The sequence below is a fragment of the Sorghum bicolor genome, chromosome 2, assembly GCF_000003195.3.
Source record: "Sorghum bicolor cultivar BTx623 chromosome 2, Sorghum_bicolor_NCBIv3, whole genome shotgun sequence".
Classification (NCBI taxonomy): Eukaryota; Viridiplantae; Streptophyta; class Magnoliopsida; order Poales; family Poaceae; genus Sorghum; species Sorghum bicolor.
In genome coordinates, this window is record NC_012871.2 from 69960562 (window position 1) to 69987030 (window position 26469).

The 26469-nt window shown below is 44.5% G+C and overlaps 6 protein-coding genes across 12 annotated transcripts; 2 read left to right on the forward strand and 4 right to left on the reverse strand.

Moving 5' to 3' along the window:
* LOC8084093 (F-box/LRR-repeat protein 13) lies at nucleotides 240-2943 on the forward strand. Its single transcript, XM_021452624.1, has 3 exons — nucleotides 240-1462; nucleotides 1542-1742; nucleotides 2302-2943. Exons 1-3 carry the CDS (start codon nucleotides 386-388, stop codon nucleotides 2662-2664), a joined length of 1641 nt encoding a protein of 546 aa, XP_021308299.1. The 5' UTR covers nucleotides 240-385; the 3' UTR covers nucleotides 2665-2943.
* Nucleotides 4125-12747, forward strand: LOC8081722 (F-box protein At5g03100). Of its 7 annotated transcripts, none has more exons than XM_021453251.1 (4): nucleotides 4125-5257; nucleotides 5342-5469; nucleotides 5595-5795; nucleotides 6195-6919. In XM_021453251.1, exons 1-2 carry the CDS (start codon nucleotides 4336-4338, stop codon nucleotides 5371-5373), a joined length of 954 nt encoding a protein of 317 aa, XP_021308926.1. In that variant the 5' UTR covers nucleotides 4125-4335; the 3' UTR covers nucleotides 5374-5469; nucleotides 5595-5795; nucleotides 6195-6919. The 7 variants fall into 7 exon arrangements, with proteins under 7 accessions (XP_021308926.1, XP_021308925.1, XP_021308923.1 ...); XM_021453250.1 differs by adding an exon at nucleotides 12631-12747 and having other exon boundaries at nucleotides 4126-5469; nucleotides 6195-6613; XM_021453248.1 differs by having other exon boundaries at nucleotides 4126-5469; nucleotides 6195-6613; nucleotides 6902-7373.
* Nucleotides 7440-12240, reverse strand: LOC8081723 (peptide chain release factor PrfB1, chloroplastic). Its single transcript, XM_002462934.2, has 7 exons — nucleotides 11959-12240; nucleotides 11660-11737; nucleotides 11345-11565; nucleotides 10877-11080; nucleotides 8695-8910; nucleotides 8384-8570; nucleotides 7440-8008 (listed from the first exon to the last, which is right to left on the reverse strand). Exons 1-7 carry the CDS (start codon nucleotides 12113-12115, stop codon nucleotides 7716-7718), a joined length of 1356 nt encoding a protein of 451 aa, XP_002462979.2. The 5' UTR covers nucleotides 12116-12240; the 3' UTR covers nucleotides 7440-7715.
* Nucleotides 13369-15209, reverse strand: LOC8084094 (60S ribosomal protein L38). Its single transcript, XM_002462935.2, has 3 exons — nucleotides 15054-15209; nucleotides 14751-14934; nucleotides 13369-13639 (listed from the first exon to the last, which is right to left on the reverse strand). Exons 1-3 carry the CDS (start codon nucleotides 15054-15056, stop codon nucleotides 13617-13619), a joined length of 210 nt encoding a protein of 69 aa, XP_002462980.1. The 5' UTR covers nucleotides 15057-15209; the 3' UTR covers nucleotides 13369-13616.
* On the reverse strand, nucleotides 16315-18957 carry LOC8084095. Its single transcript, XM_002462936.2, has 2 exons — nucleotides 18612-18957; nucleotides 16315-18038 (listed from the first exon to the last, which is right to left on the reverse strand). The coding sequence occupies exon 2, from the start codon at nucleotides 18034-18036 to the stop codon at nucleotides 16669-16671; it is 1368 nt and encodes a 455-aa protein (XP_002462981.1). The 5' UTR covers nucleotides 18037-18038; nucleotides 18612-18957; the 3' UTR covers nucleotides 16315-16668.
* LOC8084096 (F-box/LRR-repeat protein At5g35995) lies at nucleotides 23245-24366 on the reverse strand. Its single transcript, XM_021453601.1, has one exon. It carries the CDS (start codon nucleotides 24364-24366, stop codon nucleotides 23245-23247), a length of 1122 nt encoding a protein of 373 aa, XP_021309276.1.

Here is a 26469-nt window from a genome sequence, read left to right on the forward strand (position 1 = left end):
CAGTGATTGGTACCGGCTACCGGCCGGCGGCCGCCACCAGCAGCAGCAGCGCCGTGGAGCCACGGACAAGAAATTCGGCGGCCGGGCGGCGAGCTCTGCTGGGCTGGACCATGGGCTGGACGTTGGGCCTGGGTTCCAGTTCTCATGGATTCTTTTGTGGGCCGACATCGGCCTTTGAGAACGTGGGCTTTACAAATGGCCGCTAAACATCCTTGCCAGCCCACACAGCCTCCTCGTCCGCTCGGCCCCTCCCCTCCCCTCCCCACGCCCCCGCCGCGCCGGCTCCTCTACAGTCGTCGCCGGGGTGGAGAAACCCTACCGTGCCTCCCTTCCTTCGGTCGGCCACCCACCCCTCGCTTTCCTTCCCACCAAGAGGAGAGTCGCGATGCCCGGAAACCGCGCGGTTGCAGTTGGCGGCGGCGCCGACCGGCTCAGCGACCTCCCAGACGGCATCCTCGAGCTCGTCCTCTCCTTCCTCCCGGCCGCGGACGCCGTGCGCACGGCCGTGCTCTCCAGGCGGTTTCGGGGCGCCTGGGCCCACGCCCCCGCGCTCAACCTCTCCGACGTCCTGCTGCAGGGCCGGTTCCTCGGCTTCGCGCGCGAGGCGCTCGCGCGGTACGGCGCGCCCGACATCCCCGCGCTCCACGTGACCATCGGCTGCGAGTGCAACCTCGGCCCCGCCACCGCCGCGTGGCTCCGCGACGCCATGGAGCGCGCCACCGGATCGGTCTCTGTCTCCGTGACGGCGCGGGGAGAAGCCGTGACGGCGCGGGGAGGAGCCCTAGATTGCCTGATTCTCCCGCGCTGCCTGAGAGCCAAGTCGATCGCCCTCATACTGAGCGGCGTCGGCTTCAAGCACTGCCCGCTTGTCCTCCCGGAGCCCGGCGCACCGACGTGGTTCGGCGGGTTGACGGAGCTGAGCCTCTCGAGGGTGCGGCTGCAGGAACGCGTGCGACCCCTCGGCGTGTTCCTGTCATCTTGCTGCACCCAGCTGAGGAAGCTGCGCCTTAGCAAGGTCACTGGGGGCCTGGCCCCAGATGAGGGGCTTACCCTGTGGCCGCTCGTGCTCCACTTGGACCTGCTGGAGGAGCTCGAGGTCGATCGCGTCGAGACCTTTACCAAGCTGCAGGTGGCGTCCTCCAATCTCCGCACCCTGGGCGTGCTCTCCTGCTTCAGGTCTTTGTCGCAGTGCGGCATGGACACCGTGGTTGAGATCTCGGCGCCGAGACTTGAGGTTTTCAGCTGGTCTGGCGCACTCCCGAAGCACCTCAGCTTCCTGAACCTGAATGGCAGTCATTGCATCCGGTGCCTGCGTCTGTCTGGTCTTTCTTTCTACTTGCCCGGGAAACAGATCCGGTCTGCCAGCGCTGTGAGGTTACTGGAGATGTGCCCTAGGGCCGACCATCTCATTGTTAGCATTGACATCCCAGAGTCCACCTCTCCGCCCATGTTAAACAGAGAGGTATCAGCACACGCTTGTTTAAGTTCATCATTTTCTGAACAAGTATTTTCTTATGGTATTTTTTTTTTCATCTGTGCAGGAGCTGAAGCATGTACCACACCTTCCTAACGTCAGAGTACTCTCCCTGGAGATGTTTGCGGTTTTGCAGCTTACGGGATGTCCCATTACGCCAATTATCTCATCCTTCCTCAGGGGATGCCCCAATCTAACACGACTTCACATTGACCTGTCGAAGCTGAACATTTTCTCAAGGTTGAATGCAGAGTGTTTTGGGGTTCGAGTAAGTATCTACATCTTCATAGTTCATAACATATTATGCAAGACATGTTTTGCTTAGGCACTAGGCAGTGGTGAGATGTATCTCCTTCGAAGATTTTTAATGTAGTTTTTCCCTGAGTTTCAACAGTTCCCTCATTTTAGGCCACCATGTAGGCACGCACTGTACCACCATTTTAAAGATAAAAAGGTTTAAACAGAAAATACTGTTACTGAAAAATAGTACTCAGTCTGTTCCAAATTATGACGTTTTGACTTTTCTAGATACATAGCACTCAGATATGCACTATGTCTAGAAACATAGTTAAATCAATATATCTAGAAAATCCAAAATGTTTTTATAATTTAGAACGGAGGGAGACATGATAATAGGCACCTCTTTTATTATTTCTTATTCGCAACCTATCAAATTATCTTTTCTATTCCTTATAATGTGAATGGTACCTGTGGTTGAATTGTATATTTAGGAACACTCAACTTAGTACTAGCACTTCACAATTATTTTTAGAATTTTATTTTAGTTTGATTTGACCAATGAGACTTGTGCCCCCCTTGGATATCAGGGTAATGATGAAACTGAAATGAAAAAGACTTGGCAAAGCACTGATCACCGCATGTGGAAAAGGAAAACATGGAGAGATCAACAACAGCTAATCTCGCTTCGAGAGATAAGGCTCAGCGGGTTCATGGGAACAGACCGCGACATGGAGATCGCTGATCTTCTCTTTGGGGTTGGGGCTTCACGACCAGCACTTGAGAGAATATCTATATCATTGGTCCCTCAATTAACCCAAGGTGTGGATGGCAGTTCTGCTTGCGGAGTACTGTGGTACGCCATTGGTGCGAAGATGAAGACTGAGTTCCCTCTTGTGGGAGGATGCTGGGAAACGTTCCCGAGGAAAGAACTCACATGGACCAGAACATGAATTGCAAGGGTAAATATGGTTTATAAAAATATTATAGTAGAACAAATACTGTTGCTGCATTGTAGGATGGCTACTAGCTCCTTGACCACACATCAAGTAGTCAGACGTTTCTAGTTAAGTTTTCATGCAATGAGGGTTCAAATTTGATGAGGAGATGGTGATTGGCTAGGGCCACACCAGTTATCCTGAGTGCTAGAGCTCTTGTTATTGGTATGGTTATTATTGCAATTATTTTGGTGAAGTATTGTGGTATGGTATCAATGTACAAGTGCTGCCAAAGTGCCATGTTTTCTTCTGCACCAGCATTTACTTTGAAAATTGGTGGCCATATTTTTGCTACTGGAGAGTGGAGACCGCGTCTTGTCCATTCCAAGTAACAAATAAGCAAGGCTTGGCATGCACAAAGTTTATGAAAAATACAGAACTTGCAACATTCTTGTGGCGACATGTCTACTGTCTAGTGCTCTGCAAGGCTCCGTGCTGAGCCAAAACAACTAACGTAGCTGCGCGCTTTCAGCCTTCCAGAAAATGTAGGGGAAGACGTCGAAAGAACAGAGGCGTGTAGTCACCTATCTGTTACCACCGCTCTGCTTTCACCATGTCGCAAGGATATGCTTCGATGCACGAGTCGGAATGACGCCAACAATGGCTGAAGCATGGGATGTCTCCTACTTGGATGTGAACACGATAACATGTGTTTTGCTTCGTGATAGCTTTTACCAGATATTAATCTTGTACGAGGTGAAACATATTGGAAACTCTGATAACTTATCAGATTATAATCTTGTACGAGGTGAAACATATTTGGAACTCAGCGTCTCAAGGGATGGATCGTGATGCTGTCTGCGTCTCTGCGATAGCAATGGACCATGAGATTCCTAAAACTCTCATGGGAATTCTCTTCCAATTTCCAAGCTGGGGCATGTCAACTACGGAGTACACGACTGTTAACCAAGGTGTTCTGTTCATAATAACGTAAAGCTCATTTCCTGCAATAATTAAAAAAAAACAATTGAAATGCCAATTTGGGTGTTGTAATTAATGAGGGTTTAGGGTGCTTCCGATGCAAACCCCCATGATTTTTTACTTTCGATATATGGACCAAATCCTAAAACTCCCAATAACAAGGCTCTTATTTCAACACAATTTATGGAACTAGCACAAGGTCTTTATCGAATGATGCAATTTGATCAAACTCTTATTGTAAAACTCGAAGCACAAACCATGTGTCCACGTTGGTTCCTAAATCAATAAATACCATGCTAGATTACTAGTGCGATATGCAAGTCTACTATAAATCAAAGACGGAAAAAAACAATGAAAATTTCATATACGGCAAGAGCAACCGCGAATCCTACTCTCAACCGCAGGACCATGGGCTGGAAGTTGGGCCTGGGCTCCAGTTGTAATGGATTCTATTGTGGGCCGAAGTTGCCCTTTGATCACGTGGGCTATGGCCGCCAAACATTCTTGCCAGCCCACACAGCCGCCTCGCCCGCTCGTCCCCATCGCTCCTCCCAATCCCCCAATCCCGGCGACCCAAAACCCCCGGGCCCCCGCCGCGCCGGCTCTCCTTTGCCGTCGTCACCGGCGTGGAGAAACCCTACCGTGCCTCGCTTCCTTCCGTTCGCCACCCATCTCGCTTTCCCGTCCACCAACAGGAGACTCGCGATGCCCGGAAACCGCGAGGTTGCAGTTGGCGGCGGCGCTGACCGGTTCAGCGACCTCCCCGACGGCATCCTCGAGCTTGTCCTCTCCTTCCTCCCGGCCGCGGACGCCGTGCGCACGTCAGTGCTCTCCAGGCGGTTTCGGGGCGCCTGGGCCCACGCGCCCGCGCTCAACTTCTCCGACCACCTGCTCCGGGACCTTTTCCTCGGCTTCGCGCGCGAGGCGCTCGCGCGGTACGGCGCACCCGACATCCCCGCGCTACATGTGACCATCGAATCCGAGTTTAACCTCGGTCCCGCCACCGACGCGTGGCTCCGCGACGCCATGGAGCGCGCCGTCGAATCGGTCTCTGTCACCGTGACGGCGCCGGGAGCGCTGCACTGCCTGACTCTCCCTCGCTGCCTGAGAGCCATGTCGATCGCCCTCAGGCTGAGCGGCGTCTGCTTCCAGCACTGCCCGCTTGTCCTCCCGGAGCCCGACGCACCGACGTCGTTCTGCGGGTTGACGGAGCTGAGCCTCTCGAGGGTGAGGCTGCAGGAACGCGTGCGACCCCTCGGCGTGTTCCTGTCATCTTGCTGCACCCAGCTGAGGAAGCTGCGCCTTAGCAAGGTCAGTGGGGGCCTGGCTGCAGATGGGGGACTTACCCTGTGGCCGCTCGTGCTCCACTTGGACCTGCTGGAGGAGCTCGAGGTCGATCGCGTCGAGACCTTTACCAAGCTGCAGGTGGCGTCCTCCAATCTCCGCACCCTGGGTGTGCTCTCCTGCTTCGAGTCTTTCTTGCAGTGGGGCATGGACACCGTGGTTGAGATCTCGGGGCCGAGACTTGAGGATGTCAGCTGGTCCGGCTCACTCCCGAAGCACCTCAGCTTCCTGAATGGCAGTCATTGCATCCGGCGTCTGTCTGGTCTCCGTTTCTACTTGCCTGGTAAAGAGTTCCACTCTGCTAGCGCTGTGCGGTTACTGGAGATGTGCTTAGCCGACCATCTCACTGTTTGCATTGACATCCCAGACTCCACCTCTCCAGCCATGTTTTTTTTTTGAACTTAATGGCAGGAGCTCTGCCTTTCAATTAAGGAGGGGAAAAAGGTTTATGTACAGATCAAAAGGGCCAAAACTCCAGCCATGTTAACCCGAGAGGTATCAGCGCTTGTTTAAGTTCATGTTCTGGAATTCTAAGATTCGAGTTCTCGCTATGTAGCCCAGTCTCGTCCTACACTACATAGACATGTATTTTCTCATGCCATTTTTTTTCATCTGTGCAGGAGTTGGAGCATGTACCACACCTTCCTAAAGTCAGAGCACTCTCGCTGCAGATATTTGCGATTTTGCGGCTTATCAGGTGTCCCATTGCACCAGTTATCTTATCCTTCCTCAAGCAATGCTCCAATCTAACACAACTTCACATTGACCTGTCGATGCTGCACCAGTTCTCAAGGTTGTATGCAGGGTCTTTTATGGTTCCAGTAAGTATCTACATCTCCATAGTTCATAAAATATTTTGCAAGATAAGTTGCTTAGGCACTAGGCAGTGATGAGATCTATCTCCTTAGAAGATCTTTTTAATGTAGTTGGTTTTCCCTGAATTTCAACAGTTCCTCCATTTTAGTTCACCACACAGCATAGCACCATTCTGAAGATAAAAAAGGTTTTAACTAGAAGTGATGTTACTGAAAAATAGTACATGATGTTATTTTAATTCTTATTTGCAACCTATCAAATTATCTTTTTTATTCCTAATAATGTGAATGGTATCTGTAGTTGAATTGTATACGTGCTTAGGAAGGCTAAAATTAGTAGCACTTCACAGTTCACACATATCTTTGGTTTTAGTTTGACTAATAAGACTTGTGACCCCCTATCAGGATAACGATGAAACTGAATTGAAAAAGCCATGGCAAATTACTGACTGCGGCATGTGGAAGATATGCAGAGATCAACAGCAACTAAGTTCACTTCGAGAGATAAGGCTCAGTGGGTTCATGGGAACAGGCCGCGAGATGGAGGTTGCTGATCTTCTTTTTGGGGTTTGGGCATCACGACCGGCGCTTGAGAGAATATCTATATCATTGTTCCCTCAATTAAACCAAGGCGTGGATGGCAGTCTTGGGTGCGAAATTGGAACATGGTTGAATTTCGAGGGGATGCCTGTTTCGTTTGCGCGAGTACTGCAACATATGGATGCCATTGGTGCGAAGATGAAGGCTGAGTTCCCTCTTATGGGAGGATGCTGGGAAACCATTCCGAGGAAAGAAATCACATGGACCAGAACATGAATTGCAAGGTAATATGGTTTACATAAATATTACGGGACAACAAATACTGTTGCTGCATTGTAGGAATGTAGGATGGCTATTAGCTAGCTCCTTGGTCATACATCAAGTAGTTACACGTTTCTAGTTAAGTTTCCTGCAGTGAACGTTCTAAATTGATGAGGAGATGGTGATTAGGGTAGGGGCCACGCCATGCTAGCGCTCTTGTTATTTGCTATGGTTATTATTGCAATTATTTTGGTGAAGTATTGTGATATCAATGAACAAGCACTTCCCAAGTGCCATGTTTTCTTCTGCAGCAGCATTTACTTTGAAAATTGGTGGCCATATTTTTGGTACCGGAGAGTGGAGACCGCGTCTTGCCCAAGTAAAAAATAACCAAAGGTTGGTATGCACAAAGTTTATGAAAAATTGCATAACTTGCAAGATTCTTGTGGCAAGATGTCTACTGTCTAATGCTCTGCTTGATTAGTCACGTGTCACGTATCTGTTGCTACCGCACTGCCTACGCCATGTCGCGGATATATGCTCGATCTCGATAGACGACTCGGAATGACGCAACAATCTCTGAAGCATGGGTTGACTCCTGCTTGGATGTGAACACGATAACATGTGTTTTGCATTCGTGATAACTTACCAGGTTAATCTTTGTACGAGAGAAACATTTTAAAACTCAGCGATGGAAGATTCCTGAAATTTTCATGGGAATGTAAAGCTCATTTTCCTGCAATAAATGGGAACAAAAAAAAAGTCCATTTTGGCACGTTGTAATTAATGGGGCAATGATTTATCCTGGATATGAACCAAATCCTAAAATTTCCTATAGCAATCCTCTCATACCAACCCGAAGCCATATATTCATTTCAACACAATTTATGGAACTAGCACAAGGTCTTTATCAGGCCATGCAATTCGATGAGACTCTTATTGTAAAACTCGAACCACAACCCATCTTTCCACTTTGATTCCTAAATCAATAAATAAGAATATGATGCTACATTGCTAGTGCTATGAAAGTCTACTAAATCAAGAGAGGAAAAAAAGATGAAAAATTTCAAACAACAACATAAGACAGTGGATGTAGGTATCACTCATTGGCTATGCTCAACAAAATCAGCTGGTAGCTGCCGCAGTGAGCTTGAACTTAAGGTATGCTTTGATAAAGGGATCTAGCTCTCCATCCATGACGCCAGTGATGTCCGACGTCTCGCACCCTGTCCTGACGTCCTTGACGAGCTTGTAGGGGTGGAAGACGTAGTTGCGTATCTGTTGCCCCCACTCTGCTTTCACCATGTCGCCACGGATCTGCTTGATTTCTGATGCACGCTGCTCCTCAGCGATCACCAGCAGCTTCGCTTTGAGCCGGTTGAGGGCTTTTATTTTGTTGGCCAGCTGGCTCCTCTCCTCTGCAAAGTTGGATATTGGTATGTCACAAAACAAATGTCAGATTTATCCGACAACCTGCAGTTACTTTGAATTCTTGATTTCAATGTTCAAAGATATCTCTGACATCCTGGCTATACGAAATCGTAAATATCTTTTTCTGCGAGAGTGACAATCAAGCATTGGTAAAAGCTGAGAAAAATTTGCCTATCAACTATGCAGGGGTAGGCAGTTCTGGTAATAAGTTTTTAACGTCTTTTGCTTACCACCAATTCATTTACTACATTTTTTTTTTGCTTTTTTCATAACTATTATCTTGTCAAAGTCAACCTAAGACCCAATGTTGAAGACTGCATGTTGTTCAGCATATGCAGATGCAAGCTGGTCTGAAATTGTACCTGAGCAACGAACTGCTATTCCAGTTGGAATATGAACCATACGAACAGCCGTTTCCACCTTGTTCACGTTCTGGCCTCCTTTACCTCCAGCTCTTGTGAAGCTTATATCCAGGTCCTCTTCAGGTATGTCCACAGCCATGGATTCCTCTGGTAAAAGAGGCATAACCTCAACACCAGCAAAGCTTGTCTGCATAAAGTAGCACATATAGCAGAAGACTGAGAATTGGAAAGGTACAAACCCTTTAGCCCACGAAAAAATGCTGATAAATTATTAAATTTACACAATTAGAACTGTGAAATGCAAATATTACCTGTCGAAGCCCTTTAGCGTTAAATGGCGATTGACGGACAATCCTGTGTGTGCCTTTCTCACCAGAGATATAGCCATAAGCATATCTTCCCTCTAGTTCAACAGTTGCTGATTTTATACCAGCCTCTTCACCAGGTGATTTCTCAACTACTCGTGTCTTGTAACGCTGCTTCTCTCCCCACCTCACATACATCCTTAGTAACATGTCAGCCCAATCCTGCACAGATCAAACAAAAAAAAAAAAGCAGGATGCAAGCACACTTAGAATAAGCAAACAAATGATTTTAAATGAAAAATCCAGTCATTGATATTCTTTCATGAGGTGAATACAGTTGTGTATCATTATAAATACTGCATGGAGTAACCATCAACAATGTCATCTCTGTATCATGGTTCATTGTGCGTACTGTGTACTTTTGCCGACAGCCAAAATTGCAATATTCATCGTTTCACTACTTTTATTCTGTTAGAGTGTCTCTTCATAGTATCAAGGTAACACTTTTATCGGGACAGATAAGACTTAAAATTGTATATGGAAGCAATTGCAAAACCTATAGTTAATAGGGTTTTTTGGATTGGTGCCATTATAATTCTTGGAGTTTTGATAAATACCATTACTATTCACCTATTGTGAATCTTACCATTGCAATGCTTCGATTCTTTGAAATACGCCATGGTGTACGTTTGGGAAGGTATTAGGCCCACCTGTAGACGTGCATGGCGTCATTGTATTTTTATATGGACAAAATTGCTCTTCCCCTTCCTCTTCTATACGTCACTGACGGGTGGGCACCACTGGTCATCTCTTTCCTCATCTTTTTCTTCACGGCATTTTCTTCCCCCCAACGACGACTGCTCGTCGTGAGCTCTGCTGGCAGTGCAGCCCCCCCGCGTGCTCGCCACATCAGCCTCCTCGTCCGGCGCTCGCCATAGTAGCCCTCGCACGCGACTTGGTGGTGGCACGGCAGCCTGCTGCGCGTGCTCGCCGACAATGGCATGACCACCTCCTTGTCCAACGCTCGCCACAGCAGCTCCCGCGCGCGAGCTTGGCGGCGGCGCAGTAGTCCACTGCGCGTGCTCGCCGGCAATGGCGCAGCCAGTGCCTCGTCGTCCGGCACTCGCCATAGCAGCCCCTGCGCGTGAGCCTAACGGCGTGGCAGCTCGCTACGCGTGCTCGTCGGCGATGGCACGGCTGCCTTCCTCCTCCCTCCATTCCCCGTCGCCCGCGGCCTTCAGGAGCGTCTTCAGCGAGTTTTGTAACTCAGAGCCCTTGGATGCGCCTTGCCACCAGCCATGGCCTCCGCCGTCGCTAGCAACATGCACATGTGACCCACCGCCGCTAGGGGCATGTCCTTACGTTGTCTCTGCTTGCTCCTGTTCTTCGGCGTGGCATCAGAGGAGGAGGCCAAGCAGGCGGAGCAGTGCTACTTCAGGTCCCATGGCGACGATTGAAGAGAAACGAGAAAGAGCCGAGGAAGGGGATGACGAGTGGGGCCTACATGTCACTGAGTAGCGCCAGGGAAGCAGCTGAAGGCAATACAGTCCATACGGAAGTACCTGTATGTTTCATATGCTGCAGCTGGGCCCAAGGCCTTCCAAGAGGTATAGCGTGGCATTTTTCAAAGACAGAAAGAATTGTAATGGCTGTCTTCGGAATAGGTGAATTAGTAATGGTATTTATCAAAACTCTAATATTTGTAATGGTAGCAATCCAAATAACCCTTAATAATACAAAAACCAAAAGTAAGAAGTTTAATTTCTTCCTATGCAAAGTACGGAATGACTAATACATAAGATATTTTTTCCAAACTAAAAGTACTGTTCAATTTTTTTTTAATGAATACAACCATCCTGCCTAAAGAGAGTTTAACTACTTCCTATGATCGTACATATAAGTCTATCTAGGTTTGTTCTAAGTCAAACTTTTTATTTTTTACCATCAATATCTCAAATTTCATATTAGACTGAGGACACAAGTTTGATACTACTAGAGTCCTCATGAAGAATCTTTTCATAATATATAACTATTTCTATTTAAGATAATACATTTAGAATAATATTACTAGTCAAAGTGCAATATTGGAGGCTGTAATGATGTCCTAGTGGACTTTTAGTTGACTGTATGAAGCTAGACTTATTCTTAATCACTACAAAGAAAAGATTTAAACACAGTGAATGCCTACCTGAGCGTCAGTGCCACCAGCGCCAGCAGAAATATTAATTACAGCACCTTCCTTGTCATATGGTCCAGAAAGAAGCTGTGTCATCTCAAAGTTATCCAATGCCTTATTTAATGCCTTTATAATCTTTGAGGCCTCCTCAAGAAGACCAGTATCTATAGAATCTAATTCTTCAGTAAGCTTCACAATAGTCTCAGCTTCTTCAACCTACAAGTAGAAAAGGAACATTACAACAAGAACTAGTAGCGCTCATACCAAATTGTTGACATATGGCATTCTTCTTCCACGTAAAGTGATAACATCTATAATTCCAAAATCCAAACTGTTGCAGGGATATATGCAGAAGATTCTTTTTTTTGTTAATTAGCTACCATGAACTGTACAAATATGCAGCAAATATGTCATCATTATTATCATAGAAACTGTGAAATAGTACATTCAGTTCATCTTTGATGCTGTGAGTGGTCAAACCTGTAACTTGAAATCGTTGAGAAGCTTTACTCTGTCTTTGACCTCTGTCAGAGAAACAAGTATCTCCTGTGCTTTGGAAGGATCATCCCACAAGGAACTATCAGCAGACTTCTTCTCAAGCGAAGCGATATCCTCCTCAAGCTGCTCCAAACCGGCAGACTGCCTGACTTCATTGACACGCTCAAGAGCTAACTCAACATCCTTCCGCAAGGTGTAGAAATCTGTTGCAGATATATCGAATGATATTTGTTACGATCTGAGCGTCGGACAGAAACCACCACTACAGCAAATCAAGTATGTGAGCAGAACGGTTACCCTGCAAGGCCCATTCTGCAGCCTCCGGCTCATCCGCAACGCTTGACTGGCCTCCGGCCCCGGAGGATGAGGATCGCACTGTGTTGACCCAAGTCTGTCAATGTTTCATCCAGAGAATTAAGACAGCTAATAACGCATAAATCACCAAAATGTTTTGTACGAGCCAAACAAGCTGAATCAGCTGTAATCCTCTCTTAAACTAAAACATGGCTTAATCTTGCGCAACACTGGTTTGGTTGCAGAGATATCAGAAACTATATGATTTGGTTACACGAGCGTAGCGTATGAGGCGAACTCACCGGGAACGGAGCTCCACCGACGGCAGCGGCGGGGGCGGCTGCAACAAATGGAGAAGGGAGCGGGTTCCTGGTTCAACCAACTTCCAGCGGCGCAGGGCGTGTATTGAGCGGCAGCGACGCGAGGGGCCGGCAGAAGCATCCGCGGGCAGTCAACCATGTCGCCGCGAGATGCGCCGAGGCTGGCGCGGGGCCGCGGGCAGGGGCCGGGCGCCGGTGGAGGAGCGCGCGAGCAGAAGCAGACGGTGTTTGTACTTTGGAGGCGGAGGGCGAGCAGGAGCGGATTGGGGAAGGAGGAGAGGAGGAACCAGAGCGATAAGGATCCGACGGCTAGAAAAATATTCCCTCCATCCTAAATTGTATAAGTACATTCTAAAAATTTTAAAGAGTCAAAGCATTTTTACGTTTGACCAAAATTATAAAGAAAAATACTAAAAATTGTAACGTAAAGTGAGTATACTATAAAAATATAATTAAAAAAGAATCTAATGATACTTATTTGGTATCATAATAATTATTATTTTATCATATAAATTCGGTCAAACTTAAAAAAATTTGACTCTCCAAGATTCTTGGAATGACTTACAATTTGGGATGAAGGGAGTATTAAGCAATATCAATTGTTTTAGTTAAGATTAATTAATAAACTTCTCTCGTTTTTGTTTCCTTTTTCAGATGAAATCACATCCACCGCTCACCGGTTGGCAGATCGTCATGCCACTGCTCGGCGACAAGTTTGTGCGCAGATGTCACTGGCGTTCACAAGCATGCGAAATTTGTTCTCCAAAAAAAGCGCACAGTTTGAAGCTCTGTGAAAATTCTCAAATCCCAACTGACAATGGGCCGAACTCACCACCATTGCTGCATTGCATCACTATTGCGGTTTACTCCACCGGTATGATTTCTTCTGACTGACATTCCGGATGCTCAAACGCTGAACAGGAATCCAGCACGCACATTTTTTCAATATTGTCTAAGGGAAGAGCAAACCAGACCTGGGTTTTGTACCAAAACCTCTCAGGGCATTAAAACATCTTAATTCTGTATGTTTCCAGGAACAGGTAAGCCATCTTCGTGAAACTACTGGGGTACGCACATGGGGGCCATCTTACTTCCACATCAAAACTCCTGGACTATTACCATCATGTGAAAATCTAAGTATACCAGGCCACGAACATCCGGATTTTCTAAGCACGCCACCTCCTACATAGGGACACAGTTCACAGGGCGCACTATGCCAAACTACTATGCGATTTTCTTATCTAAATAAAAATTTCACTCAACTCTTATCTGATTAATACTACAAATACTAGCATGCAAGAAAGACATGCAACATATAACCCGTTCCACCATTATATCACGTAAAAGTTCACAATTGCCGCAGCAGCAAAAACTGAGATGAAAAACAACGCAGGAACCAGACAAAAATGGCAGCAAATATAGCAGAATTCAGTTTAACTTATGATAGACAGCCATCTTTTTGGTGGGGAGTAACATTACACCACAGGCTCATAGGTTCAACACATCACTTCCAATACTACATCTCCCAAACACAACTTCATAATCCATTCAAACATAGCATGAAATCACCTACATACTAGAGTAATACTGGAGCAAACATGTCCTCGATACCACAAACAGCACAATTTGTGGCTTGATACTTAAATCTCCTGAACAGTCAGACCTGCAAAAGGGAAGTCGTAATCAGTAAATGTGGATATAGTTGATCAATTTCGCAGCCAAATTGCACGCACAGCAATCATAGAGGCATTCGCAGAAAAGGAATAATTGACCTGGCACCACAATGACTTGAGATGCAAAAACATGTTTAACTTAAAGATTATAACAAATAAACAGGATGATCATATCCATAGTATTTATTCTGAATAATTTATAGTCAATACATCTCTGGGGTCTGGGCATGCATATTGCGTAGTGACAATTGTAACCATGAAATGCATAGTTCAGTTGAAACATCTCTGGACATCACAACAAGCTGCACAAATATGATCAACACATTTCCCAAGCACTACTATCCTATTCATATATTAGTACCATAGAAAAATGGTAACATAAAGCCATAATAAATCCATAAGAATAAAAAAGATGCTTGCCTCTAATTGTGAAAGAAGCACTGACTATGCACAATAACTGTCCTCTAATTTATGAATTATGACAAGTAGTCTATACAGAATAAGTGAATAACTAAATGTCCAGACACTATACCCTCTATTTTATGACTGGCAGTCTATCAAGAAAGTGAATAACTGAATCTCTAATTTATAACTTGTAACTAGTGTGACCAAATGTTCAGAGTTCAGGCAAAATGGAACATCAACTAAATGAAATTCACATGTAGTTACTGTGACCAAAATGTTTCAGAATTCAGACAAAATGGAACATCAGACTAAATGAAATTCACACGACACAGAAATAGGACAAGTACATCCTCTATCTTCATAGATGTTTTTCCAAAGAGCTTGTGATATGATCATGAAACAAGCTGGAGGGCATGCCATGGAAACTTCACATCCAAGTGTACCTAATTACGAATAGGAATTATACTACTACTGTCTACTACAGGAATAGGACTGCTACATCTATATCATTCTCGCGCAACAACAAACGGTCTACACCCCCTCAGTAACCGCTGACCAATCATCACATACGAATCGTAAATCGTCAAATGTCCAGTCCGGGGCTCGAATCCGGAAGGCCCAATAGATCAGCAAGTAAGCAAATCAAAAAGAGTAGTAGCCGATGGATGTAGTCGGTAGGGACTACGGAGCACGGACCTGGCGGGAGCGACTGCTTGAGCTTGTTGGCCTTGTCGGCGTCGTGGACGCAGAGGGTGTAGAGGTACTTGGAGCAGCGCACCTTGAACTTGACGGCGTCCTTGGCACGCTTGATCCGCACCGACCGCGCGTCCTTCCGCCGCGCCGTCAGCAGGAAGTCCTTGATCTCGTGGATCTGCTTCGGCTGCCGAGGAAACAAAAGAGAAAGACGAACGAGTCAGCAGTTTGCGCCGTCCGCCGCCGCTCAAGCGGGCGTCCAACCGTCAGCGTGTGGCGTGGGAGGAGAGGGGGGAGAAATCTCACCATGGTGGTAGCCTGGGCGGAAGACGCTGCGATGCGAACCCGAAGATGAGAGGTGAGCCTGAGACGACGGCGGCGGCGGTGGATATAGGAGAGGGGTTATAGGCTAGGGTAAGAGGAGGGGATTCTGAAGCCAGATCGCCTGATATGGGCCGTAACCCCAGGCCCAAAATTTATATCGCTTTTCACTTGGGCCATGCCTAAAGCTTTGGAGTCTTCTTGGGCCATTCTTGGCGACGAGAGGAGGGCGAGGGGGAGAGGAAGAAGGTGGCCGCCGCGGGCCTGCTAAGGTTTGCTAGAGCAGGGGTGGTGAAGAGAGGAAGAAGATGATTGAGGGAGAAAAATTAACAGAAAAGTAGAGCCCTAATGTAAAATTAACTAAAACTAGAGAGCCCTCTTGTTTTACTTCACTGCGTACTGGAATACATATGTTATAAACAGATTAACAGAAAAGTACAGACACATGTACTTCTGACATCAACTTCTAACCTATTGCTAAGAGTAACACAGAATAAAAGGTTCAGATAACGTTTACAATTTATTCTTTAATGACTGGTAAAGATATGTTGGAATACCAAAATCCAATAGGGGAGTTGAATGACATCTCTATTGACTGTATGACTACGAAGATCGTTATGTTTGTAGCATTTGATTGTACATGGGAGGACTGAACATTTGAAATACTCTCGAGTCCCCTGCACAATCTTGCGAACGTTGGGTAGTGCGTACAAGAAAAAGTCCAGCAGAGGAAGGACGTACACACATACAAATCCAGACAAACGTCCACTCGTAGTAGCCCAAAATGTAGTCGTGCAGAATCTAACAAAAAGTACGCTTCCGTCTCCTAATTGCAGGCTAGGTAAAGGGAATTGAGAAGGCCAGCTTGATGGAGAACATAATGTGATTTGAGACAAGGGAGTTAGTCAACAAAGAAAGTAAACCCTGCATGGTGATGAATGTTGACGAAATAATAATCAGAACAAATCAGTCTCAACTGCATACAAAGAGCAAGGAAATGCTGCACCTTTTAGACTCAGCCTTAGGTTTACAGTAAGGGTCACATTTCAATTCATTATCTTATCAAAAAAAAGACCTAGAAGTTGAAGTCCTGAAATGCCTTATCCAACATTATTTATCTAACACGCCATGAAGAGCTGATGATTGCCAAGTAAAATCATTTGTTTTACCATAACATTTTTCAGTGGTATATCCCATAAAACCTGCAAAGCAGTCCAGTCTCAGCGATCTCTGCAGCTAATATAAATTCATGATAAAATCTTTTTAAACGGACTGGTAGTTTGGTACTGCTCGTAGCCTAAAGTAGACTGCATTAAACAATAACAGCAACGATGATGGCCCAGTAAAAAAAAAGAGAAAAAACATTGTGAGACTAATATCTCTTGCTTGTTGACAATTTTGAGCGTTCAGGATGGCATCACATAAAAATAGTGGTAAAAGGCTACTGAAGGGGGATTATTGCTACTCAGTATGTGGATGCCAAATACAGTTCCAAGCATATATATCTCCCTCACCCTCAGTTCCAAGCATCAACGGTAGCAGCACATGCTAGTGTGCATCAAAGGATGTCATTATAAACTTTAGACTAGGAGAACTTATTTTACTTGTCACCAAATGGGCCAAACTGCTGCCAGATGTGCTCGATTAAGTCCCTTCTTAGTTGGTCATGTGTTGGTAGACTACAAAGAGTAGCATTCCTCTGTTGTATATTGGCTAAGCAATTGGCAGGCCCAGTTTTGATGTTTGACGGTAGAACAGCTGATGTTCCCATAACTTCACCTGAGTCAAAGCAAGCACTTGCCATATCTTTCTCATCCTCAACTGCCATGTTATGGAGTATGACACAAGCTTGAAAGATTTTTGCAAGAGTTGCCCGTGGGAAATAGCGTATTGGACCACGAACAATGGGAAAACGAGATTGCATGACTCCAAATGCACATTGGACATCCTTCCTTGCCTCTTCTTGATGCTGTGCAAACAACCTTTCCTTTTCTGTCCGAGGGAAGGGTATTGTCTTAACAAATACATTACATTCTGGGTAGATTTCATTTGCAAGGTAGTAACCCATATTGTATTGACTCTTATTGATGGAGAATTGCATCTGGGGAGCTTGCCCTTTCAAGATTTCATTATACGCCGGTGACTGATCAAGAACACTGATGTCACTGATGGACCCAACAACATTCAAAGAAGCGTACCATATCCAGAGATCTTGTGAAGCAACAGCTTCAAGAACAAATGTGGCGAAACCATGATCACTATGATTAAGTCGACGCATCCATTTAGGAGGGCAATTTTCCCAATCCCAATGCATGCAACCAATGCTTCCCAACATGCCAGGGAAGCCACAGCCTTCACCAATTTGTAGTAGTCGCTGAATATCAACACTAGTAGGCCCACGCAAATATTCTCCGCCAAACTTGTCAATCACCCCTTCTGCAAACCGCTCCAAACACTCCATTGCTGTGCTCTTACCAATCTGTACATATTCGTCAACAGCATCTGATGGGCAGCCACGAGATAACATACGAATAGCCGCTGTGCACTTCTGCAGAGGTGAGAGCCCTTGGCGATAACAAATATCTGTCCTTTTAGTGAAATAGGGAGACCAATCGCCTAGGGCACGGACGATACGTAGAAAGAGAGGCCTTCTCATTCGGTACCTTGTTCTGAATAATTTTTCATTATAGACTGCATCTTCAGAAAAGAAATCAGCGACAAGCCGTTGATGACCCTCTCCATGATCTCTCTCTATGAATTTCCTGTTAAAACCACTCCGGCGGCGAGATGTACCAGCTTGTTGTGCTTCGATTTTGGCCTGAATCTTCACACCGATCCGCTCAAGTAAATTGTGCAGGACACTTTGCTCAGCAATGTATTCTTCCATAGTATATATGCCAATTGGGTCAATGGCATTGCTATCATCGGAATCATCTGAGCAGGAAGATGTGCCTGATTGAAGGGGCATACCTAAAAAGATAAACAATGTTATTTTAATACTCGCGTTTTTTAATGCAGGAGAACAATATGATATGCACACAAAAAGACTAATTCCAATTAGAGTACAAAAAATTATTGTATTCCAGGTGCATGTACAATCAATGACATAAAAAATCATCACCCCATATAAATCATATGTAAAACTTGAATTATTTTTTATCTTGCCTTTTTTTTGCTAACAAAAATATTCATAGTATACTATTATCATCCAAACAACAACACTCGATTCACTTCATCTATTACAAGAAAGCATTTCAATAAAAAGAACAGGCAGCAAATTACTCAAAAGACATTGTGCCCCTGAATTTTATCCATCATTCATAAAATGGCACGCTAATAAAAGTGCAGGGACCTCTGTTCCATAGACTATGCTTCTACTTTTAAATTCCGATATGTATATCCTACAAAATCAGTATTGTGCAAAGTTTAAAATCTAAAAAAGTCCCCTTAAATAGAAAATGGGGAATTTAGCAATCAAAATTCAGAGACATAACAGCATAATAATAAATAAATAAATAAATAAATAAGACAGAAGTAAGTAACCTGCTAGCTGCCTGGTCACTGCGCGGTTTGCCTGTTGGCACTCCGCCTATCCCGCGCGGTGCGCGCTGCAGCGCCCAGCCGGAACCCGGAAACGCTGGCCGGCGATGTGCCGCCACGATTTGCCGGTGTCACCCTCGATGGATCGATTTTCCTGCACTGCCCCTCGATTTGGTTCCTCCGGCGGCACTAGCGGCCTAGGGTTCCGTTGGCACTAGCATAGCAGGGGGCCATGGGGCGTGCGCGACGAGAGACCAAGCCGATTGGGAGAAGGGCGACAGGGAGGGAGAGAGGCGCACGAGACTGGAAACTGGAGAGCCGCCGGGGCTGGGTTTTTTCTGGCTTCCTGCTTTGCTGAGCTGGAGGGCTGTTTGCTGGGCCTCCGGGTGGAGCTCATTGCTGGTCTTCATGGTAAGGGCTTAGGTACTTCAGGTGTTTCAGGTCACGTCAAGGGCCGTGGTTCAAGGCCCAAATCCAGACCTGGTTTTTTCTTTCTTTCTTTCTTTTTTGGAAAAAAAAGTCCACGTTAGCTCGCTCAACTTTTACAAAAAAAAACTTTTTTTCTCCAACTCCTAAACTGAGTAAATCACCTCCCTAAACTAAGTCATGATCCAATGGTTACAAACTTGTTACTACACTTCAATCATACAATAATTAGCCCACCATAATATTTTTTATCATAATTGGATTATAGAAACTGCAGCTATGAATTAATTATAGAAGTTGTGACAAAAATTTCAATTGCATACAAGTTCAAAATTAAGGTGTGCAAATTTTAAGGTTTGACTTGAGTTAAATGTATCTATGTTTGAGGTGTATCTATTTTGTGAGCGATCTATAGACCTTCTTTATATAATTTTTCACGAGCGCGTCATCTTGACACATGTTTCATTAAGCAGAAGTGGAATGTCGAAGGTTACAATGTTCCATAGTAATCCAGGGATTACTTAGGAAAGACAGATCCCCAACAGGGGCCGAAGAAAACTAGAAACTTAATTTACATAAAACACATTGTGCGACAAATTGTCTAAGGCCGTTAGACTACGCAGATACCTAAAGGAGGCTAGGGTCTTGTTCGGTTCCCAAAAAATTTTACCAAAAACTTTAGATTCCTCGTCACATCGAATCTTGCAGCACATGCATGAAGTATTAAATATAGACAAAAATAAAAACTAATTGCACAGTTTGCCTGTAAATCACAAGATGAATCTTTTGAGCCTAGTTAATCTATAATTAGACAATTATTACCAAATAAAAACGAAAATGCTACAGTATCCGAAATCCTAAAATTTTGGAAACTAAACAAGGCCTAGCTTCTAGAGGTTTGCTTCCTCGGTGATAGCTCCAAGGACCTCTCCGGGGCTGTATATGGTGTTATTGAAAGTTACCTTTTTTTATATAATCATTTAAAGTTTTTGTCGCAAACATATACACTAAAAATATGATTCCATGCAAACTTGTATATTTACTCTCCAAGAACTTATAATGAAGCTATTTTTAGATATGTGTTTGATTTCTCTTATACGTGGGACTACAAGAGCACATATGGGGACTAATTATAACCAGAAGCAATGAGGATAGTTGGATCCAACAGCATAAGACACTTGCAGGTCAATCCACATAACCGACAATGATAGCATGCTGCCATTGTCCGGTCAAGCTATGACCTCCCATTGGCATAGCACTACTGCCTTGTTTAGTTCCAAAAAATTTTATAAAATCGACACTGTAGCACTTTCGTTTGTATTTGACAAATATTGTCCAATTATGGACTAACTAGACTCAAAAGATTCGTCTCGTCAATTCCGACCAAACTGTGCAATTAATTTTTATTTTCGTCTATATTTAATACTTCATGCATGTGTCTAAAGATTCGATGTGACGAAAAATCTAAAAACTTTTGCAAAATTTTTCGGGAACTAAGCAAGGCCCCACATTGTGTACTGAGGCCTTTGTTTAGATTGTTTGTGGCAAATATTGTCCAATCATGGACTAACTAGGATCAAAAGATTCGTCTTGCGATTTACAGTTAAACTGTGCAATTAGTTCTTATTTTCGTCTATATTTAATGCTTCATGCATGTGCCGAAATATTTGATGTGACAGAAAATCTTGAAAATTTTTTGGTTTTTGGGGTGAACTAAACAAGCCCTATATTCCTCACTGCCGAGGTTGTGGCCACTGGCTAGCTAGACTAGCCCTGTCACTGACAGCTTCGCCCAAACCGTCAGTGAGAAGGGCTTCACTACTGGGTCAATAGTATCCCCCATCATTGTGCAAACCCTGAGCTTACAACTGCCGAATATTAATATACTTAACTATTATCTAATATAATAATTCTTCTTTCGAGGCATAAAAAAAGCTCATATTCGAAGCATTTGCATTACCTACTGAACCTTATAATTAGGCCTTGTTTATATAGTTCACCTAAAAACCAAAAAGTTTTCAAGATTTCCCATCACATCTAATCTTGTGACACAAGCATAAAGCATTAAATATAGACGAAAACAAAAACTAATTACACAATTTGTCTGTAAATCACGAGACGAATCTTTTAACCCTAGTTAGTCTATGATTAAATAATTTTTTTATAAACAAACGAAAGTGCTACAGTAGCGAAATCCAAAAACATTTCACATCTAAACAATTAAACAAAACCTTAATATTCTCATATATAAAACAATGGTCGAATATCCAATTATGACAAACCTTGCAGGCGACGGCGGTAGCCGAGCCGTGGCTGGCCATCTGTCATCATAACTCACACCTAGAAACTCCAAAACGGAATAAGAGTAAGTTTAATAATACAACTCACTTGCTGGCTGTAAGGTTTCTTATAGCCTTCTCTCAGCCCACTCATACAATAGTTAGCTATTCACTATTAATACATGGTCTATTTGTCTCTTTCACAAAGTTTTTTTTGTTCTTGCCCAGAGTGGCTTTAAGCTTACAGCCCACTTCTCCTCTCTCTCCTCCCTTCTCTCCTCCACCTCAGCATCTAGCCAGCTTACAGCCCACTATAATACTTGCTCTAATCTTACTTGCTCGATTTATCATCCAATATTTTTACATCTTAAAAACAGTGGCAAGGAACCCAGCGCGAAGGCGGCTACAGTCTTTGGGAATTGAGGAGCGGGAGTCTGTGTACTTTTTGCGCGTATCGTTTTTCCATTATATATATAAAAAAAACAAAACATTAATTTATAAAACAAACAAAACAAAACTAGTAGTCACACTATCGGGAAAACCAAATTTATTAAGTGTCCACGGCTTTGCCGCGGGTTTTATATCAAGCACTTGGCAAAGCTCTTGTTTTCCAAGTGTTACATTCAATAAAACGAAACACTCTGTAAACTGAGAGTTTGCTGAGTATCCGATAACAAATATATCGAGCGTCCTTTGCCATGTAAAAACGCTTTTGCTGAGTGTCTCGAGCACTCGGCAAAACGTGTGTTTCCAGTAATGAGTAGAAGTAAATTTATAAACTGTTAATGCTCCGAAAACCCTTAATTGCTTTGCGCTACGAATGAAGTCCGAACTTATGTGCACCGTGTGGTGAATTCAACCTGATTATTATTTCGAGTTCGAATGCTTTTGATGATATCCGTGCGCATATACCTGCTGTTTGTATATGCGACAATGGCCACCCTTTTTCGAAACATAGTGCTGCATTTGAACAATAGCCTCACCAATTCCACTTTATGTTTCGAATCGTGGCCCTTCACTTCTATTTCTTCGATTGAATCCAACACAACGCTGTTAGTCTGCTGTTGCCGACCACATGGGCATTCCGAGGCCTTGCATGGATAATCTTCCTGAAAAAATTGCAAGAATATAAGCAATTTAAGACAAGTACAGATACACATCAAGAAGCCATGCATGCATGTAAATAATAAAAGAGATATATGTGTACAATATTATGGGTGTAATAATAACACTATGTAGACATGGGTCTAATAATAAGAAAACTGAAGAACAATTAAACGACAATAAATAAATAAATAAATAAATAAATAAATAAATAAATAAATAAATAGATGAATTAGCTGTATGCAGGTACGTACCATAGTGTAACTCAAAGACACCACAAGCTTTCTTATGCCAACACATTTCATGAGAAGATGTTGCAGTGTTGACATGAGTGAATGCTTAATCACCGTGAGTGTTACCACCAAAACCTGACACTTGGAAAGATTGTTTATGTCCTCTAGGTATTTGTCGTAGTCCTGTGCCCCCTGCAAAATTAAATCCACATAAACAAAACAAGAACATTAATTAGCTAGGGGCAGAGAGTTGAATCGACAGAACTATATTTTCCTTCTCGAGCGAGGATGTATACTCCCTCCATACCTAGATTAGTTGACGTTTAGGACATAATTGTGCTTACCAAGAAGTCATTAATTAGAGGTATTTTTTCCATGTCTGCCCCTATTAAATATGGTTGCAGGTATATTCTTTATGTGAAACAATCATGGTTTAGATGGCTATTGCAGCCACGCTGAGGCTCCAACCAGTGAGGTTGTCGGTTCGACTCTCGGTGGGTGCACTTTTTTTTGGTGTTTATGCGGTTACAGGGGCAAACGCGTCCACAGACTGTATGCAATGGCTTGGACGACATCTTTGTGAAAACGCAAGTATCACCCAAAACGACAACTAATATGGGTACGGAGGGAGTACGTGGGGTGTGGCAGGTGGTGCACCTCTGAAATGGAGACCTCAAAGTTGAGCTCGTCGACAATGTCGAATCGGCGCATGAGCGCCACTGCAGCATGGCGGATTGAGGTTGAGGTCACAAGACGCCGGAGATGGCGCCCAGATTCTGCGAAACGGTGGCGAGCCGGGTCGTAGCAAGGGCTGATCCAGAGCAGCTCGGAGAGTTTAGGGGCAGCGATGTCAAGATCACGCTGGCCGCACGACGACGGACAAAAAGATCGGAGCTCCGGGGCGGCAACCTTGAGCACGCCTTTAAATGATCCCATGGCACTGGTGTCCAGACGCCTCAGTGAGTCTGATCGAATGGACAGGACAGGAGGATCTCCATCTCCATCTCCATCTCGCAGGGTGATCCTGATCCAGCTTAGCACAAGCTCCTTCAGGTGTGGGCAGAAGGTGGACAGAAAGCGTTCCAGCTCACGGCCGTCCACGCCGGCGCTCGATATCTCGAGGGTGGCCAGCGCCGTGAACACCGCGCCGCCGGCCGGTGGCAGCTGGAACCGGAGGGTGCACGTGACATCCAAGTATATAGCAGTAACCCTCTCGCACTGGGGAAGCAGGAGCTCCTCCTCCTCGTGCGCCCCGTCGTCGTAGGGCAGCGAGAGCGACAGCTTGCCCGTGAGGCGTTCCGAGGCGAAGCGCAGCCACGGAGCGGCGCGGTCCGTGTGGATGTGAACGCCGCCGGTTGGCGACGCGTACGGCATCGTGATCTCGAGGAGGTTCACGGTGGCCGCCGAGTAGGCGGCCAGGGCGTCGTCGACGCGGTCGTGCGCTTGTGCCGCCGCCGCCGGCACCGACTCGCTTCCGTCGTAGCCGAAAGAGAGCTCGGGGAGGAAGGCCCAGACGCGGCGCCAGCGGCGGGAGAGGATGCTTGTGCGCGCGGCCTCCGCGGTGTCCCGGAGCTGGAGCAGGATGCTGTGGAGGAGATCGTCTGAGAGGCCGCTGATGCGGTCCTCGGCTCCCCGTCGGCAGCCACCGACGACGTCGTCTTCATCTGTTGTTCTCATCAGCCGCCTTTTGGAGGATGGATCGGCGGCGGTGCCCATAATCGATCGATCGGGTCCTATCGATTTCAATTCCTTAATTGTTACCTCCACATATATAGAGAGACGTGCCCTAGTAGGTTATTACAGTATGGATTTGCTTCGGTCTGTCGATCGTCTGTGCGTGTACGATTCCGACACAGAGTAGAAAATAAATATTATCGACGTGCATGTCTCCAAAACATATTTTATAATTAACTAACTTATATATAATAATATATATTTAGTATCATCAATGCTAATATTTTTTTTTATAGATTGATCGAACTTAAAAGTGAGAGTTACACTTTCTTTTAGACTAGCTAGCTAACATGTTCATGCATATCAATAGGATGCTCAATAACATTGATACTGCTACACAGGGGCTAAGAATTTCGACATTCTCGTTGAATTTCCCTTGAATGAAACTCATAAGTTCTTTCACACCATCCATGTCAGAGAAAAATAGCTATACATTCAACTTCTATATGTAATCAAACATTGCAGATAAGTCATAATGAGCAAAATGCGTAATTCAAATGTTACATGTCTGATGAGTCCGTGTCAGGTGTCCATGATGGTCACCGCTGGATTGAGTCCGTGAACTCATGGGCAGGAGCCAGGGGGTATGCCTCTGTATTCTATGGCATACCCATGTTTTCTGCAATAAAAGCAAATATATGTATAAATGTATAATTGTATAGTATGTTGTAAATTGGTCCATAAGCACAATTACTATCAGTTAGAGATGGGGGTGGTGTTTCAAATGGATACCGCGATTCTTTTTTAATGTAATTTAATAAACTAAATAAAAAAATAAGGAAAGAAAATATCAATTTAGTTCATTAAGTTGAATTAGAAAAGAACCATGGATATTCGTTTGGAAGTCAGGCCTTGTTTAGTTGGCAAAAATTTTGTATTTTGGATACTGTAGTACTTTCGTTTGTTTGTGGTAAATATTGTCTAATCATAGACTCTCACGATTTACAGGCAAACTGTGTAATTAATTTTTGTTTTTATCTTAATTTAATTTAATACTCCGTACAGATTCGATGTGATGGAAAATTTTGAATTTTTTTAACTAAAAAAAGGCCTCACTGGAAAACTGCATCTCGTCTCCGCTCTCCTGTTTGGCGAATCGGTGATTCGACACTCTTTCATCTATATATATAGGCATGGCACCTTAATTAATTAGGGTTGCGGTGCATCAACTCAGAAGTCGGAAGCGCTCGCAACAGCCATCAGTCATATGGCGCAGCCAGCACCCTTCCCCTGCTCCTCGGTCCCCAGCATCCCTCTCCCTCGGCGGCTCCAATGTCCCCATCTCCCAGATCCATTCTCTACTCTAGACTCCAGCGACGTCCAGATATTTAATTTTCTTTTAGTTTAGAAGAAATTAAAATAATTTTGATTGACGAAATCTAGAGTGAATCTTTGCAACATAATAATTAAATTGCATATTTGCATTGAAATTTTTACGTCCAGATGCAAAATCCTAGCTCTGCCACTGCGTGAACTAAGTTGAGGATAACGATAGAATCCTCTTCTACACTCACGAGCAACTAGCGCAGTGGTAAGCTGGGAAGTTTGGTTTGAGTTTGATTCCCACTTAGCACACCTTTTTTCTATCTATTTTACCAAATGCTAGGTCAATTCGAGTGTTGGGTCATGCCGTGGTCTCGATTCTTCCTCAACGTATCTTTTTTCTATATAGATCCACTGACTAAAGTTTAGGAGGTGCGGCGTAGGATGTTCAGATCCTAATAAAAAACAGATTATCAGTAATCTACGATACAAATTTACTAAGCCTAATTAATCTAATATTAACACATATTTATTGTAGCACTATCTTATCAAATCATGAACTAATTCATCTCGTAAAATAGTCTTAATCTATGTATTTAGTTTCATAATTAATCTATATTTAATACTACAAGCATGTCTAAATATCCAATGCGATAGTGACTGAAGTTTAGGAGGTGAAACCATATATATTTTACCAAATAGCGGGTCAACTCGAGTGTTGGGCCACGCCGTGGGCAGGATGTTGAGCACACCTTTTTTTATTTAGTTTACCAAATGCTGGGCCAATTTGAGTGTTGGGCCACACCATGGGCAGAACGCTGA